General features: G+C 38.2%; 1 protein-coding gene across 2 annotated transcripts in view; it reads left to right on the forward strand.

The window, feature by feature from the left end:
* dclk1b (doublecortin-like kinase 1b) overlaps window positions 1-18338 on the forward strand; it is a 50885-nt gene that overhangs the window by 1366 nt on the left and 31181 nt on the right. For both annotated transcript variants that reach the window (XM_060888529.1, XM_060888531.1), the window contains exons 2-3: window positions 269-629; window positions 4700-5046. In XM_060888529.1, the coding sequence (XP_060744512.1) occupies window positions 284-629; window positions 4700-5046 (693 nt within the window). In that variant the 5' untranslated portion in view covers window positions 269-283. The remainder of the gene's footprint in view (window positions 1-268; window positions 630-4699; window positions 5047-18338) is intronic.

Raw genomic sequence — 18338 nt, forward strand, 5'->3', positions numbered from 1 at the left:
CATCTCATTATTGCATCTGAACGCATCTCATATTTATTCAGCTTGAGCCATTTTGCAGTGTAGCTGATAATAAAGACAAAAGGACATAAATGTCATAAAATTTAAATTTTACAATATTAATAATACCATGTTCATTGATTTCTTTATGGGAAAAAACTTTATATAACTCTCTATATATAACATATACAGTATGGCTACAACTAGCACATTCTGTATGTTTCTAACATATTTCTCAAATGCTGCTACTAAAGTCATTGAATTTCTGCAGAACGGTGGCACCAAAATGGAGCTGGAGCATTTTGATGGGCGTGACAGAGGTCAGAGGTCAAGGCGAGGGCTGCCCCCGAGCCCAGCTCACAGTGCCCACTGCAGTCTGGGTCGCGCACGCACACTCCAAGCCCTCAGCTCTGAGAAGAAAGCCAAGAAAGTGCGTTTTTACCGCAACGGTGACCGACACTTCAAAGGCATCGTGTATGCAATCTCTCGGGACAGATTCAGGTCTTTTGATGCTCTTCTTGCTGATCTAACACGATGCCTGTGTGACAGCCTCAACCTTCCACACGGCGTCCGCACTTTATTCACAATCGACGGATCTGCCAAGATTACCAGCCTGGAGCAGCTGGAGGAAGGTGAGCATGTTCCTAAAAAGAGGACAAGTGAAAGTTTCCTGATATGTAATGAAATTCTGAATTGGAATTTATTTTTCGTTTCAGCTTGACTCACTGCCCTCAATTCATCTCTATGTAATGAGAGGGATGCAGCAGTGCTTTAGTACTTTTGTGTATTCAGTATCTGTTATCTATGAACTCTGATCAGCTTCGACTTTCAGACTAATCATCACACTCAGCATCTTATAGGTGGCTAACAACTATACACAGTACAACATGGTAGTGAAATACATTTTTTACCGTCTGGGACATATAAAGTAGAATAAAATAGAATAATATAAAAAAGAAAACATCAAAATTGTTACAGTAACAATTAGGAAAAGAATAATTTTTTTTAAAGGTCCAAATTATATAAAAAAATACTAACAAAAACGAATGGAAATAGATTTAGAAAATAATTTTAATAATAATTTTAATAAAAATAGAATGCGATATATAAATGTATTAATACAAAATGAAAGTCTAAATATATAACAAAAATATACAAAATAATTTAATATATTATTATATATAACAATATTAAATATATAATACATATATAATACATACGTAATGTAAAATACATATTATGTATATAATACATTTTTAAATATATATATATATACAAAATAGTTTATAAAAAATAAAAATGGTAAAAATATACACACCCTTTTTATTCTAAATCAGCATTATATAGCTGCATTGCATTCGAGTCCAACATTTGCACAATTTTTCCTGATTTCTCATTAATATGTTATTAAATATTGCTAAAACATATAGAGCGAATAAAGGAGTTCATTTGTTCTTAAATTTTTTTGCTTCCTATTAAACACCATTGTAACTTTCCAGCAACTACCAACAAACTAGCACCACAATTTTTCTAGAAACATTAAGAAATAAAGGGTGGAGTTTTAGAAATAACTGATGTTGCACTCCTGATGAACTCAATCGTGTTTTTTGTGAGCTAATGTTCTAAGTGTTTGTCTAAATGGATTCCATATGCTACAGAGAGGATCCACTTTGAATGTTTCATAAATATTTTATAGTATTTACAGCCTTACACTGCTACTTTTTTGTCTGTGTGTGCTGCTGTATCGTCGATCACACACTCGATGTATGTTAAAATTCATGTACCACAAAAACGTCTGTCCTAAAGTACTGTACAAATATCTGTGGTTCTGCTTTGATACTGAATAAGGATCGAGCTGCTTTGCATTCCGCCAGAGGATTGAAGCGAAATATTTAGGTCGGGCATCCATTCATGTTCAGACCCACAGCACTTTTATAGCCAAGGTGAAAGTGAAAATGAGACAATTCTGGTCTCGACAGAACAATTATCCTTGACTGGATGATTTCTTATCTAGGTATGTAGTCTGGTAATAGCCTTACAATGCTTAGGAAATGGCTCAAAATACAGCAGATGTTCAAATTATAGATTTAGACTTTAGTCAGTCTCATGTAGACTACAGATTGTTGATGGGTCAGTGTGTTTTGATAAATTTTCAGTAATGCTATTTTCTCACATACCGTGATTTTATCGCTGCAAGTCTTCACTCGCTGTACCATAAAGTCGCTATGAAGTAGACATTTCTACTACTGGCTGCCATAGAAATAACGTTTATCAGCGAGTGGCGCAACTACAGTAGCATTCCAAATCGATTTTCTGGACGCAAAAATGAAACGTTCTAGAGGGAGATTTGGTGTTTGTGTATAAAATTCTGCATCGTGTCATTCGAGAAGAAGAAGATGCAGCATGTTTTCTTTGTCACGAATCACAAACTTTGTTACGGCACTGATTTGGACATGCCCAGATCTAGTCACTGACGCTTACTGGCGCTAATGCTACCAGAAATCACCAGCTCTTTTTGAAAACGAATGATCACTGGTCTCTTTATTACTATACATATGAACACAGCACAATGCAAATCACAGACTTGTATCAATGCTCTGATTCTAATATGTTATAATTTCTATAGTAACAGCTTACCTAGGGACTTAAAGGAGAGATTCTTCACCTCACCAGATTAAAAATGTTTGTTATCGTTGAATTGTTGACATTTTTTTAGCATTTCATGGAAAGAGGCTTCAGTGATTGGGCTAAAGATGTAAAATATTCAGACAAGTCATCAGGACAGAGATGTTTTTAGTTTCTTGGTAACGTGACAAAGCTGTATTTTTTTTTTCAAAGAGAGAGAATATACCACAATATTAAATGTAGCTATAAATGGATAAAAAAATCCAATGTGTAGTTCTTAAATTAATAATTATGCATTATGTTATATATATTTTTATATTATATATTTACAGCATTTGGCAGACACCCTTATACAGAGCGACTTACATTTATCTCATTTATACAGCTAAGCAGTTGAGCGTTGCTCAGAAGCAGCAGCTTGGTGACCTTGGGATTCAAATTCATAACCTTACCATCAGTAGCCCAATTCTACTAATTCTAAGCACTGAAAAACTACTATGGTGTACATGCAAGGTATATGTCATGAGACGCAGGATAAAACGGGACCCAAATGCAGGATAGGAAAACGGAACAGGGGTTTATTAACTAAACAAGACACTAAACAGGACACAGACGAAGACAACAATGGACAACACAGTAGATTCCGCGCTGCACAAGGCAACGCGGCAAGGTTAAATAGACAGGTAATTACAATAGGAAACATGTGTGTGGAAACAGGAGGAGCAGACAAAGGCGGGGCAGACACGTGACAAAGAACATAACAAATGCACATGGCCAAAAGTCCGGGCTGAATCCTGACAGTATATTTCAGGACGTTCTGTTATTGGGCACATCATGACACGCCATAGCACATCAACTTCATTCATTCATTCATTCATTTTCTACCACTTATCCGAACTACCTCGGGTCACGGGGAGCCTGTGCCTATCTCAGGCGTCATCAGGCATCAAGGCAGGATACACCCTGGACGGAGTGCCAACCCATCGCAGGGCACACACACACACTCTCATTCACTCACACAATCACACACTACGGACAATTTTCCAGAGATGCCAATCAACCTACCATGCATGTCTTTGGACCGGGGGAGGAAACCGGAGTACCCGGAGGAAACCCCAAGGCACGGGGAGAACATGCAAACTCCACACACACAAGGTGGAGGCGGGAATCGAACCCCCAACCCTGGAGGTGTGAGGCGAACGTGCTAACCACTAAGCCACCGTGCCCCCCAGCACATCAACTTATTCTTGATTAATTTCCTATACCAGCATATCCCAAAATCGGCATAATCCTTCTAGCAATGTTTAAAAGAACTCATTACGGTGGATATATCTGATGAGAGAGACCAATAAAATGCAGCACTTTCAAAGAGAAAAATATTATTTCCAGTTATTTAACTTGTAACAGAACAGAACTGGTGTTGGAAATTGGGCTGAAAGAAATACCCGATTAAACTGAGTCATATCTTACAGACTTGTCCCATCTATAGCATTTAGTTGACACCCTTATCTAGAGTGACTTACATTTTTATCTCATTTTATGTAATTGAGTGTTAAGGGCCTTGCTCAGGGGACCAGCAGTGGCAGCGTAGCGGACCTTGGATTCAAACTTGCAGTCTTCTGATCAGTAGACCAATGCCTTAACACTTACAGTATCCTACCACATCTAGCACACAGGCACATTGTTCAAATTTTGGACTCTTTTGGAGAACTTGCATAGATTATTAACCCTAGGATCAAACAGGTGATCGAACAGATAATGATATTTCACTTAAGAACCTTTATAGAAGCCTGAAACCCTCAACCATGATGTCTTAAAGGTCCTTCGGTTTTCTCTTATCTGGAATCCTTGAATTTTTTATGTCAAAGTGAAACGGGGTTCCAAATGTTTATTTATGAATTTAAGGACCTTTGACATATCCCAGGAACTCTTAAAGAACTAAAAATTTGTCTGTGTAAACTTAAATCATTTCTACTTCTATATCTATTTCTGATCTCTTCAACAAATCTTTAATTTACAAACTAAACAAAGCAGATTGCAACCATTTCAATGTTTCATGTTACTGTCTGTGTTTCAGGTGAGAGTTACGTCTGTGTATCAATAGAACCGTTTAAGAAACTTGACTACACCAAGAACGTCAATCCCAACTGGTCAGTCAACGTGAAGACTTTGGCATCTTCTCGGGTACCCACCTCACTGGCCAGTGCCAAATCCAGCTCACTGGAAACCAAGGAAAGCAAAGACTTTATCAGGCCCAAGCTGGTGACCATCATCAGAAGCGGCGTGAAGCCTCGCAAAGCCGTCCGTATTCTCCTCAACAAGAAGACGGCACACACTTTTGAGCAAGTTCTCAGTGATGTCACGGATGCCATCAAGCTCGACACGGGGGCTGTGAAGAGACTCTACACGGTGGACGGCAAAATGGTACGTGCTCACTAGGAGTTTAAGTCAGATTTTTTTCGTTTTTCACGGAAATCACTGATATTTCAATTCAGTTTGTGTGGCACTTTTAAATACAAAAAAGATCCACAGGATTCCAGGAGTCCAGTTTGATGTAACCACAATACTTTATGCTGCAATCCATGTATTGATGGGTGCAGCTTTAGTAAAATAAAGAAAAGAACTTTGTCTAAAATCAAAATAGCAAATAAAAAATGTGAGAACGTTTTCCTGAGCTCTATTTAGTGTCTCATGGATTAATTACATCCTTCCCAAAAGTAATTCTTGGTATGCAATAAAAGCATAAAGAAATCAAATACAAAATGGGAAAGTGATGGATGAAGTGCTATTCTATATATATATATATATATATATATATATATATATATATATATATATATATATATATTATGGGCTTTTAGCTAGACCCCCATAGATTAATTTACGTGCCACCATTTTCTCATTCATATATAATTACATTAGTCTTTATATTTCATTGTAATAATCTGTCTTTATTGACATAAGACATAAAACATAAGAGATCCACGACCGCGGTTGGTGTACTTTTCAATGTAGGTGTCACGATGCAGGACAAAGGCGAGTGAGGATCCAAATGCAGATTTTTGAGTTTTAATCATTCAAAACACAAATGCAGCTGAACAGACAGGCAGACAGAACAAGGCAACAAACAGGGCTAACAGGAAACGGGAACAGGCACACCAACATCCAACATGCAATAACGACCAACACCAGGGAAGTGAACAAACAGAGTATAAATAACAGACAGGAACCAATCACAGCGCAGAAACAATCAGAGACAAAGACAACACACCTGAAGGAGAGAAGGAGTACAATTAATGTCCATGGAAACCAAAGAGTGGGCGGAGCAAACAATTAACAACCGTGTCTAAAAGTTTCACGTGTGCCTCGGACACGGGTCAGGTATAATAATAGCGGCATCGGGTCTCGGGTAATTTAAAATGACGAGAAGAGCAACCGGAGAATTTTTCAAAACGATCACAGATGCAATTCCACCACCAAACAATTGGCGGCACTCGAGCGTTTGAAAAAGGAATGACTGCCGAAATGTTTTTGCACCGTACTGAATAAATTATTTTGTGTGCTTGAATGTACCCTGTACTTGGCCCCTGAATGTAACATGTGGCCCCTTAATGGCCCTTGTTACAGAAAAATCCTAGAACTGCCACTGCTTAGTATCAACAGAAGCTCTTATTTTCCACCTCTTTATTAGAGTTTGAACAGTACTGACTGGCATTTTGAAGTGTTACAATATCTTTATATCCTTTTCCTGCTTTATAAACCTCAACTACTTTATTATACAGGTCCATTGGCAGTTCTTTTGTCTTCCCCATTGTGCAGTATACAGCCAGTGCATCATCTCATGAGCTGAGAAACTATTTATGCACAGACACTAATTTGAATTACAATGAGTCACAAGTGTGGAAACTTATATGATGATATAATAAATGGTTTATAAATGGTTATAAAAGCCAATTAAACCTCTGTGTGTCAACCTGTGTGTTTCTAATGTGGCCAAACATTCAAGGATATGTAAACTTTTGGTTGCTTAGATGATTTCAGTTATCATTAGGTTTTAAAAAGTGGTCAAACAACTATGTGATAATTAATGACTTCATGTGAACACTATCTTTAAATAAGAGGAAATTCTTTTCCATTAGCAGTCGTATTGTCCAAATAAATGGCAATGTTTAACAATTTCTTTCAGGGTATGCAAACATTTGAGCACAACTGACTTTCCATCTGGACATTTTCTATTCCTGGTATTTTTTCGGGATTAAACTTGCTTGGAAAGGTGTTGGAAGGAAGAAGTATGGGTCATTATGGTCTGCTATGAGTATGGATACTACTAGTATGTGTACTTATTGACATTACTTATGGACGAAGTAGTGGTAGCTCAGTGGTTAAAGTGTTGGTCTACTGATTGGAAGGTCATGAGTTCGAATACCAGGTTCCTGAGCCAGGCCCTCTTCAATTGCTCAGCTATATAAATGAAATAAATGTTAGTTGGTCTGGATAAGGGTATCTGCCAAAATGTCGTAAATGTTACAAAAAGCTATTCTTATGCAAATATTGCCACAAATTTTGGAGGTTGGTATACTGTTTAAGCCCCACTGTAAAATATGAGCACAGGACAATCTTAATGATTATTGCAGCAGCTTTTATGTAGAAATCTACAGTAGCCAGGTGAAAGCAAAGCAGGTGTCTGGTGTCTGCTGAAGCAAAGGGTCTTTGATGGACTATACTTTCATCAATGGAATCACTTTTATGAATCTGCATCTTTTTCTTCTTTTTCTACTTCTTGTTAGGGGGCGCTACAGTGAATCATCTGTTTCCACTTAACTCTATCCTCAGCATCCTCTACTCTCACACAAATGAACTTCATGTCCTCATTTAACACATCCATATATCTCCTCTTTGTCCTTCCTCTTGACCTCTTACCTGGCAGCTCCATCTCCAACATCCTTCTACCAATATAACCATCTCCCTCCTCTGTACATGTCCAAACCATCTCAATCTATCCTCTCTGTCCTTGTCCCCAAAACAGCCAAACTGAGCTGTCCCCCAATGTACTACTTCCTAATCCTGTCCATCCTCAGGTGATGAAGAGAACCTCATCATCCTCATCTCTGCTAACTCCATCTCTGCCTCATGTCTTTTTCTCACTCCTCATAGCTGGTCTCACTACTGTCTTGTACATCTTTCCTTTGATTCTTGCCGACCCTCTTCTGTCATACAACACTCCTGACACTATTCTCCACCCACTACAACCTGAGTGCACTTGCCTCTTCACCTCTTTTCCAAAATCCCCGTCACACTGTATGGTTGACCCCAAAGATTTAAACTCCTGCACCTTCTTGACCTCAGCCTCCTGTAACCACATTGTTCTACTTCCCTCCCACTCGTTCACACACATGTATCCTTTCTACTAAAAGCAGACTTTTACTTTTTCAGGTGTCTGAAAGCCTCCACCTGCTTTCAATTCTTACTACAAATGACAATGTCATCCGCAAACATTATTGTCCAAGATGATTCCTGTCTGACATCCATCTGACATCTGTCAGCCTGTCCATTACCAGACCAAATAAGAGGGGACTCAAAGCCGATCCTTGTTTTAGCCCCACCTCCACCTTGAACTCCATTGTCTGACCTACAGCACATCTTAATGCTGTCATGCTCCTCTTCATCCATATCCTGAACTACTCTGATGTACTTCTCTGTCACTCCTGACATCCTAATTGACTACTATAGCGCCTCTCTCTGCACCCTGTCATACGCTTTCTTTAAATCCACAAATACGCAGTACAGCTCATTCTGACCATCTCTATACTTCTCCATTAACGTTCTAAGTAAAAATTGCATCAGTTGTGCTCTTTCTGGGCATGAAGCCATGCTGCTACTCACAAATATCCACTTCCTTTCTTAACCAACTTCCACTACTCTTTCCTAAGGCGTAATTGTGGGGCTCATCAACTTTATACCACTGTACAACTCTACACATGACCCTTGTTCTTAAAGAACAACACTTCTCCTCTATTCCTTATGCATCTCTACTGAAACTCCACTGCTGTCTCTCAAGTCTGCTTTCTTCAGTCCTTTCTACTGTACATCCCACTTCTTTTTAGCTAGCCTCTTCCTCTGAATGCTTTCCTGTACTTCCTTGTTCCAACACCATGTTTCCTTATCTTCTTTTCTCCTTCCAGATGACACACCTAGCATTCTCCTCCCTGTCTCCCTGATCACTTCTGCTGTAGTTTCCCAGTCATCTGGAAGCTCTTCCTGACCACCCAAAGCCCGTCTCAGCTTCTGTCTGAATTCCTCACAACATTCTACTTTCACCACTGGGTCTTCTTTTCTATCGTTCCTCTCCTCTTCTTCCTGACCACCAGAGACATCCTACACATCAACATTTGATGCTGTCTGGCTACACACCTTGCAGTCACTAATCTCTCTCAGATTGCCTCGTCTACATAGGATGTAGACATATATACAGTATATATATATATATCTCTATGTTCCTCTCTCCTCTGGAAATATGTGTTAACTACAGCCATTTCCAGGGGGCACGGTAGCTTAGTGGTTAGCACGTTCGCCTCACACCTCCAGTGTTGGGGGTTCGATTCCCGCCTCCGAATTGTGTGTGTGGAGTTTGCATGTTCTCCCCATGCCTCAGGGGTTTCCTCCCCCGGTCCAAAGACATGCATTGTAGGTTGATTGGCATCTCTGGAAAACTGTCCGTAGTGTGTAATTGCGTAAGTGAATGAGAGTGTGTGTGTGTGCCCTGCGATGGGTTGGCACTCCGTCCAGGGTGTATCCTGCCTTGATGCCCGATGACGCCTGAGATAGGCACAGGCTCCCCGTGACCCGAGGTGGTTCAGATAAGCGGTAGAAAATGACTGAGTAAGTGAGTGAGTGAGTACAGCCATTTCCATCCACTTAGCAAAATCCACCACCCGCTGCTCTTCTAGGTTCCTTTCCTTAATTGCCTCATATTCGATGATGCAAGTGCATGTACAGTATCTACATTAATCAAAATATAGATTAAAAAACGACTTGATTTTCCCTCCATAACCATACCCAATCATATCTACTGATAAAAGAAAATAAAATACTTCTGATTTTCAGATTCTCCAGTTAAGCAGTCTAGTCTTGCTTAAAAGAACTCTAGAGGAACTCCTCTCACCTTCATCCTCCTGTAACTTGGTTTAGCTCTGTGGCCTGGTTTCTCAGAGGTGAATCTGTTCATGCGTCATTAGGAGTGCAAACAGGTCACCCTGTTCCTCGCTAACAGGGTTGTACAGGACTCAGCTGGTGTCCTCGCTTCATCCTGTCTTCCTCAAAGTGTCCTGCTTTCCTCTAGACATGTGGGAGATCTTCCACACAGCCCTATTTAGCAGCAGAGGTTTATGTTTCTGCCTGAAATGCACAGAAATACATTTTGGAAGAACTTTATGGCCATTAAAGTGTTCTGGGAGAAGATGTGAAGAAGAGAAGAGAAGAGAAGAGAAGAGAAGAGAAGAGAAGAGAAGAGAAGAGAAGAGAAGAGAAGAGAAGAGAAAAGAATTTAAGAGAAGAGAAGAGAAGAGAAGAGAAGAGAAGAGAAGAGAAGAGAAGAGAAGAGAAGCCAGAGGATGGCAGCCTGACCTTTTTATTACAGGAGCAGTAACTTCCATCACCACAGGCTCAGGAGCTCATCACAGACATCCTCTCAGCTCCTCATATTTATTTAGACTAATAGAGTTTCTCCAAGAAGATATGACTAAATTCTACATTCTGAGTTCTAAAACCTCTGATTTCAAGTATTAAATAATATAATATAATTTATTATTATTATTATTATTATTATTATTATTATTATTATTATTATTATTATTATTATTATTATTATATAACAATTTATAATCATAAATTGTACAGTTACAGTTAAAACAGTTTATAATTAGTTACAGATTTAAGAACCCTTGAATGTGTACGGTGCATAATGTCACACCTCTCGTTGGTTTGTGGTCATTGAACATGGCCCCCATGGACTCAAACTCCCAGCAGCCACCATCATTTTTTTGTCTTTTGCACTTTTGCTTATTGTAACTGTATCCACTGCTGTTTGTCACTTCTACGTTTGTATTCTGTTCAGTTTGCTCACAGTTCTCACTCTCTCTCTCACCACTTATCCGAACTACCTTGTGGTCACGGGGAGCCTGTGGCATCTCAGGCGTCGTCGGGCATCAAGGCAGGATACACCCTGGACGGAGTGCCAACCCATCACAGGGCACACACACACACTCTCATTCACTCACACACTCACACACTACGGACAATTTTCCAGAGATGCCAATCAACCTACCATGCATGTCTTTGGACCGGGGGAGGAAACCGGAGTACCTGGAGGAAACCCCCAAGGCACGGGGAGAACATGCAAACTCCACACACACAAGGTGGAGGCGGTAATCGAACCCCCAACCCTGGAGGTGTGAGGCAAACGTGCTAACCACTAAGCCACCGTGCCACCTTGCTCACAGTTAGTTTTTCTAAAATCTTCTTCCTAAAAACTCAAATTTAAAATATAAACACTGTTTTTTTTTTGTAAATCAAGATCAAAGCCTACTTTTAAAATCATTTTCATCGAAGTAGAATTTTTTTTTATTTGTAGAACATTTCAGGTACTTTGTGTACCCTCCCACTGTGACCTTCTTAGAAGGTGCCGTATACAGTAACAAATGTTCTGATAACTTTCTTTGCTAGCAGGGATTGTAAGTGTAACTAGCAGCTTTGCTAGTCATTGGGCACATGCCTTGGGTGAGGGTTCAGAGACAGAATTGCAGTAAGTCAACCTAGAAATTCAGAGAAAGAGAGAAATGATCCTTACATCTAAAACACACCTTCATTCATGTATGAGTAGCTCCTATATTTCTCTCTCTTTTTTTAACCTGTCTGTCAGTTTCTATGACAATGAGGTTACTGGAGGTGGTTGCTAGGAAACAGGCTGCTGTACTGCAGAGGGGTGCATTGAGAGATGATATCATCACATGACTGCCTCCTGGAGGTGTGAAACCATTTCTCTCTATCATGTTGTGGTTGATTAGCGCATGCTCAGCAACTACCTACCATGCAGCGTACTTCAGTGTTTTATATTTATTTATTTATTTATTTTACATAGGCCATGTATATTATTACCTCTGAATGCTATGTCTGATTCAGCCATATAATACAACAGCTTTAAAATAGTTAAAGAGCATGATTACGGAGCATCTATACTATCAGTGCATCTCTACTGAGACAAAATCCCCAAAATGACCCAAAAAAATAACCAAATAATGGAATTTACATACACTTTAAGATAAAATTGGATGGATTTATAAAATGTCATTTATAGCAATGATGCATTTAGTGTGTTTCTCAGCACAGGTTTATGATGTTCAATTATTTTTATTTATTTTTTTTTAAATGGTCCTAATATTTGGGGGGGGCACGGTGGCTTAGTGGTTAGCACGTTCGCCTCACACCTCCAGGGTTGGTGGTTTGATTCACACCTCCTCCTTGTGTGTGTGGAGTTTGCATGTTCTCCCCGTGCCTCGGGGGTTTCCTCCGGGTACTCCGGTTTCCTCCCCCGGTCCAAAGACATGCATGGTAGGTTGATTGGCATCTCTGGAAAATTGTCCGTAGTGTGTGATTGCGTGAGTGAATGAGAGTGTGTGTGTGCCCTGCGATGGGTTGGCACTCCGTCCAGGGTGTATCCTGCCTTGATGCCCGATGACGCCTGAGATAGGCACAGGCTCCCCGTGACCCGAGGTAGTTCGGATAAGCGGTAGAAAATGAGTGAGTGAGATTTTATATATATACATATATATATATATATATATATATACATATATATATATATATATATATATATATATATATATATATATATATATATATATATATATATATATATATACACACATTTTTTTTAAATTTATTGGGCTGGGCTTACAAAAAAATAAATAAATAAAAGACGTAAAAAAGATTAAATACAATTGTTCATTAAGTTCTTTTTTCTTTTTTCTTTCTTAATATCTTCATTTCTTAATTTCTTTTTTGTTACTTTCTTTATGTTTTTTTTTATATTGTTTTAGTCTGACAGTAGTATCTGCTTATTAGTAGTATCTGCAAGTAAATAATCGGCAGACGTCCTTATCCAGATCATACATTTATCTTATTTTTTTACAACTGAGCAATCGAACCCTTACTTAATGTGTCTGTGACCTACATGAGAGTCTGTACACAAACTGAAATAAATCTTTAAAGATGATTAAAAACAAACTGCCAGCTAACTTTCTGATTTAATTTTTCATCATTGCCTACTTGTGGTTAAAGCTCAAGTTTATCACACTACGTATCTGTTTAATTGATTTTTTTAATGTTGACTTTTCTTTAGCTTTCTAGCATTAACTTAAAGACAAAAGCACGCTCAATACTTATATTAGAAGTATTAATATTTATTAGATATAAAAAATTATTTCTATCTTCTGCTCTGAGTTTTATCAAGCAGCGACAGATAACCACATGGAGGAGTTTCTTTATCTCGGTCATTTACCTCCAGAGTGTCTTTATTGGAGAAGCCGAAGCAGCGAATGGATATAGAGGTTCATTAATGATGGAAAGCCATTTAGCACCAAAACGATGACTCAGTGCACTCTGAGCTTAATGGGGAAGTGCTTGTACTTATGGTGCTTGTGTACAGCTTTAACGTTGCAGTTGAGGCTGCTGGACTTCCTTCATCTCTCTCTGTCTGACTGTCTGTCTGACACATGTGCAACAACAGAAATTTTGAAAAACGTGCAATATTACCTGTGTGCAATATGTCTGTTAGCATAACTACTTACTCGTGGTCTCTTTTTTCTTCTTTGTATTTATACATTGTGTTGTGTTTATACTGTATATTATATTATGTCTTTTATTTATTTATTTTTTTACATATTTGCATTTCTTTCTCTTTGCTTCTTTAACAGAGAAATTTCCCCATTGTGGGACAAATAAAGGTATATCTTATCTTATCTTATCTTAATCTTATCTTATCTTATCTTATCTTATCTTATCTTATCTTATCTTATCTTAATCTTATCGTATCTTATCTTATCTTATCTTAGCTTATCTTATCTTAGCTTATCTTATCTTATCTTATCTTATCTTATCTTATCTTATCTTATCTTATCTTATCTTATCTTATCTTATCTTATCTTATCTTATCTTATCTTTATCTTATCTTATCTTATCTTATCTTATCTGAACTCCTGGCAGTGACATGGATCAATATCTGAACCCCTGGCATGGACGGGGTTCAGTATCTTAACCCCTGACAGTGACAATGTTAAGTATCCGCACCCCTGGCAGTGACAGGGTTCAGTATCTGATCCCCTGACAGTGACAATGTTAAGTATCCGAACCCCTGGCAGTGGCAGGGTTCAGTATCTGATCCCCTGACAGTGACAATGTTAAGTATCCAAACCCCTGGCAGTGACGGGGATCAGTATCTGATCCCCTGACAGTGACAATGTTAAGTATCCGAACCCCTGGCAGTGACAGGGATCAGTATCCGGACCCCTGGCAGAGAAAGGGATTAGTATCTAAACCCCTGGCAGTGACAGGAATAAGTACATAAATTAAAGCTGATCTGATTGTAATATAAGAGCTGAATTGAACTGGAAGCCCGAGTGTATATAGTAAAAGTGTTGTGTGTGTGTATTTAGTCAGAGCCTCTTAATGAAAGGTTTGCTTGAGGCACTTTCTGCTTGCTGTGAGAGTTACGGCAGTTTAAACGCTCGCTGTCGGCCTGCGTAATGACTCGATGGGCCGTGAATGAGCCAAATGTTGGTCAGGTTCATGCTCCTGGCTCTGGTTAGTGTTCACAGTATGTCTCTTAACAAGTCTGGACATTTTCATGAACGCTTCTTTCCTTCATTTCCTTTTAAGTAGGGACAGCTGCTGCATTTGCTGCATCCAGACTGCACTCTTAATGTAATACAGAGTCATCGTCTGTGTCTAAGTGGGAGGGCGGATCTTAACTTAACTCTGACTATGGTCCTTCTTCGAGCTTGCTCTTGTCTGTTTTTATTTGTGACCACACATCATGCCAAAAGGATATCGGTATTTAAAAATGTAAACACTGAATATCACAAAATCAGTCTTTTTTAAATAATGCACTTTCACACAAGCAAGAGTTATCACAGTCTTGAGTGTTGTGATACTGAAATGTTGTGATATATTTCATACACATTGTGGCCAAACATTTTGTTGATTTTAGTTCTGAGAGAAGAAATAGTCCCTGAAGAAGAAAATGCTATGCTCACTTTATAGTACACCGGTTAACAAGCTCAGATTGATTTGTTCATTCCTGTTAAAGGGGAAGTCGTGGCCTTATGGTTAGAGAGTTTGACTCCTAACCCTAAGGTTGTGGATTTGAGTCTCGGGCCGGCAATACCGATATAAAAAATACTTAGTTATAATATAAAAAAATACTTAGTTATCTAATTTAGATTTTAGCTTCTATAAATTGAGTCACCTGACAGTTTTATAAAAAAAACAGTAGATTTTACATTTAGCTTTAGACTAAACACGAATTACACTGCACATTACAACACACTATACTGTGTATGGTTATGACCAATAAAACTTATCCTATAAAATGACAATAAATTACTTGTGGACTTTAAGATTTATTTAGTTATTTAGATAATCACATCAATGTATTGTTTCTCATGATACAGAAAAACAGATCAAGTTCTGAACAAGATGATGGACTTTTATTTTGAAACCTTGTTGCACTTATCTCTACTGAGTGTTGTATTGTGTGGCCAGTCCATAAATATTTCCATATAAGGGAACAATTTATTAATATTCTTCAGCATGAACCTTTCTTTATCGTTAATTCAGGATGAATGAGCTATACAAGATTCTTCAGTGGGATGAAGAACAATGGATAGTTCACTAAAAATCGTTTAATAAAACCACACATAATGCACTTGTGCTTCTCTTTAGACTTTATTTCTTTAGAACATTTCCTATATCAGCGTCTGTGATTATCCAGATGGTGTCAGGTTTATATTCCTCAGTGAATTCAGCTTCAGACTCCATGCACAGGTCCCTTGTTAAAAATTAGTAAATAAAGACTGTGTTGCTCAGATGGTGGATGCTGAGAGTTAGCGTGGGGAGTCTGGTGTGTGCGTGTGTGTGTGTGTGTGTGTGTGTGTGTGTATGCTGCAGATTGATGTTCCAGGACGCAGCAGTTGCTCCTGACAGCCAAGTCCGGGCTGCTGCTGTGTCTGATCTGACAGTAAGCGGAAATCAGTGGTCACATCATATCTCTGTTCTCTGTCGGTGTTCCTTCACTACCCTTTGCTTACGTAAGCAGGGTTTAATGATCTAATATGAAACAGAACAGCATTTTAACACTGCAAGATTGTCCATTGTTCCACACAGGCTGCTCAGGTGCTTGTTCAGTATCTTGTCATTTTGTGACTGGACTACTTTAGCCCACTGCTAGTAGGTTTACCTCTGAACACAATTTGTCCTCTGCAAATGATCCAAAATGCCATGGAGTGACTTGTTTTTACTTGCATAAGTTCTCGTCCACCAACCCAATGCTTGCCTACACAATCAAAAATGGACCAGCTCCATCTTACCTCAAATCTCTTATCATTCCTCACACTAAACCTCACTCCTTTGAGCTACCAGCACTGCTGTGACTGGTCCCACCATCTCTCAGGGTAAGAGGGAGGTAGGTAGGTTGGTAGGTAGGTAGATGGATAGATAGATAGATAGATAGATAGATAGATAGATAGATAGATAGATAGATAGATAGATAGATAGATAGATAGATAGATAGATAGATAGATAGATAGATAGATAGATAGATAGATAGATAGATAGATACTTTAGGAAATTCAAGCATCCAATAGCGACATACAGAGAAATAAGATGATCATATACAAAGTGATCACATGCTTCAATAGAGAGATTACTCACTCACTAACTCTCTCACTCACTCATCTTCTACCGCTTATCCGAACTACCTCGGGTCACGGGGAGCCTGTGCCTATCTCAGGCGTCATCGGGCATCAAGGCAGGATACACCCTGGACGGAGTGCCAACCCATCGCAGGGCACACACACACACTCTCATTCACTCACGCACTCACACACTACGGACAATTTTTCCAATAGAGAGATTAGACATGAGGAAAATCTGACCTTTCATTTTTTGTACAAAGCTTTTATGCTGACCACAAATTTGCTCACTTTTTAATAGGGAGCTAGAAATAGTGCAAAACCTTTAATATTTAATAATAATAATATTTATTTAATAATTTTGAAAATGAAAAATTCCAAAAACCTTTATTTATTTTCAAAATCAAAATATTCCAATAAGTTCTCTAATGTATAATTTGACACATTTTATATTACAGATTTATCTTTTATTTTTAATTTAAGAAACTATTCATGTTCTAATATCGTCACTGAGCCAGAGCTAAGCTACAGTATCTGCTACTGTTTTAGTTAACAATATAAAGTACAATATTTTCTCTTTGTTAACATGATGTAAATGTGGCTTGTTTTTAGTTTCTCTTCCAATTCCTGCAAGAGCACAAAATGTGCCAGGAGTCTAAATACAGAAACATTTTGCATTTTGGGGCAGTTAAAAAGTTTCACGAGAATAAAGTTCTGGCCTACTTTCCTACTTTTTGATTGATTTATTTATTTTATTATTGATGTGGGGGGAAGAAACAGAGCTATGAAGTTGCTTTCCTGCCAGAATGAACTCTATAGAAAGGATAGAAATTTTTTTTTTATCTGGAAACATGCTTTCAACCTAAATGTCATTAACACAGTACGATTTCAGTCACGTACAGTACGTTTGACAGGAAATTGGCAAATACTCTATTAGGAAATGTCTACACATATTTGCATGGAGTTCAAGTCTGTTACTCCAGCTTATCCTTTGAGCTTTAGTAGTGATTTGTATTTAAGAAACAAAAGAAAAAGAAGAAGTAGAAAAAAAGGACTTATTTCATGCACAGCTCTTGTCTTTGTGTACATGCATGACTTGTTCGCATTGTCAGGTTACACTCAACTCTGATTATTAAATGCAGACGGGTTAGACTCCAAACCAGAAATCACCAAAAAGACAATAGATTGAAAATGGGAACATGGAAGAAAATTTTCTTAATCTTCATCTAAAAAGCAAAAAAAAAACAAACAAAAAAAAAACATCTATTTGTGGTTTACAAACCCCAACTGGCCATTTGTCTTCCTGTATTTTGATTTATTTATTTATTTTAATTTGATATATTTTAAGTTGTTCCATTAAATCCAAAAGCCTAATTCTAACTAATGTAGAATGAAATCTCTCTACATTACTTATACATTTACTACAATGAGAAACAAACAGGTTACTTCATGAAAAACTAAATTCTCAATAAATATTTCCAATGTGGATGTACTGTAGGATCCAGAAGGCTCCCAGGATGATTTTGTTTTCCTGCTTCATTGCTTCTGTATCTAAAGGTGTTTACAGGAAACGCCGCTGCAGGAGCTCCATGTGATCTCTGCTGCCTTTCTGCTGCTCAACAGTGCAATTGGAAACACTTCAGAGAAGCTCAGATATGATGATTACTGAATACATAGAAACACCAGAGAAAAGGGATTTATTACCAGTACAAAGTCTTTGAAAACAAAAAAAAAACAAAAAGAGACAAAAAT

Source organism: Tachysurus vachellii, chromosome 15 (genome assembly GCF_030014155.1).
Source record: "Tachysurus vachellii isolate PV-2020 chromosome 15, HZAU_Pvac_v1, whole genome shotgun sequence".
NCBI lineage: Eukaryota > Metazoa > Chordata > Actinopteri > Siluriformes > Bagridae > Tachysurus > Tachysurus vachellii.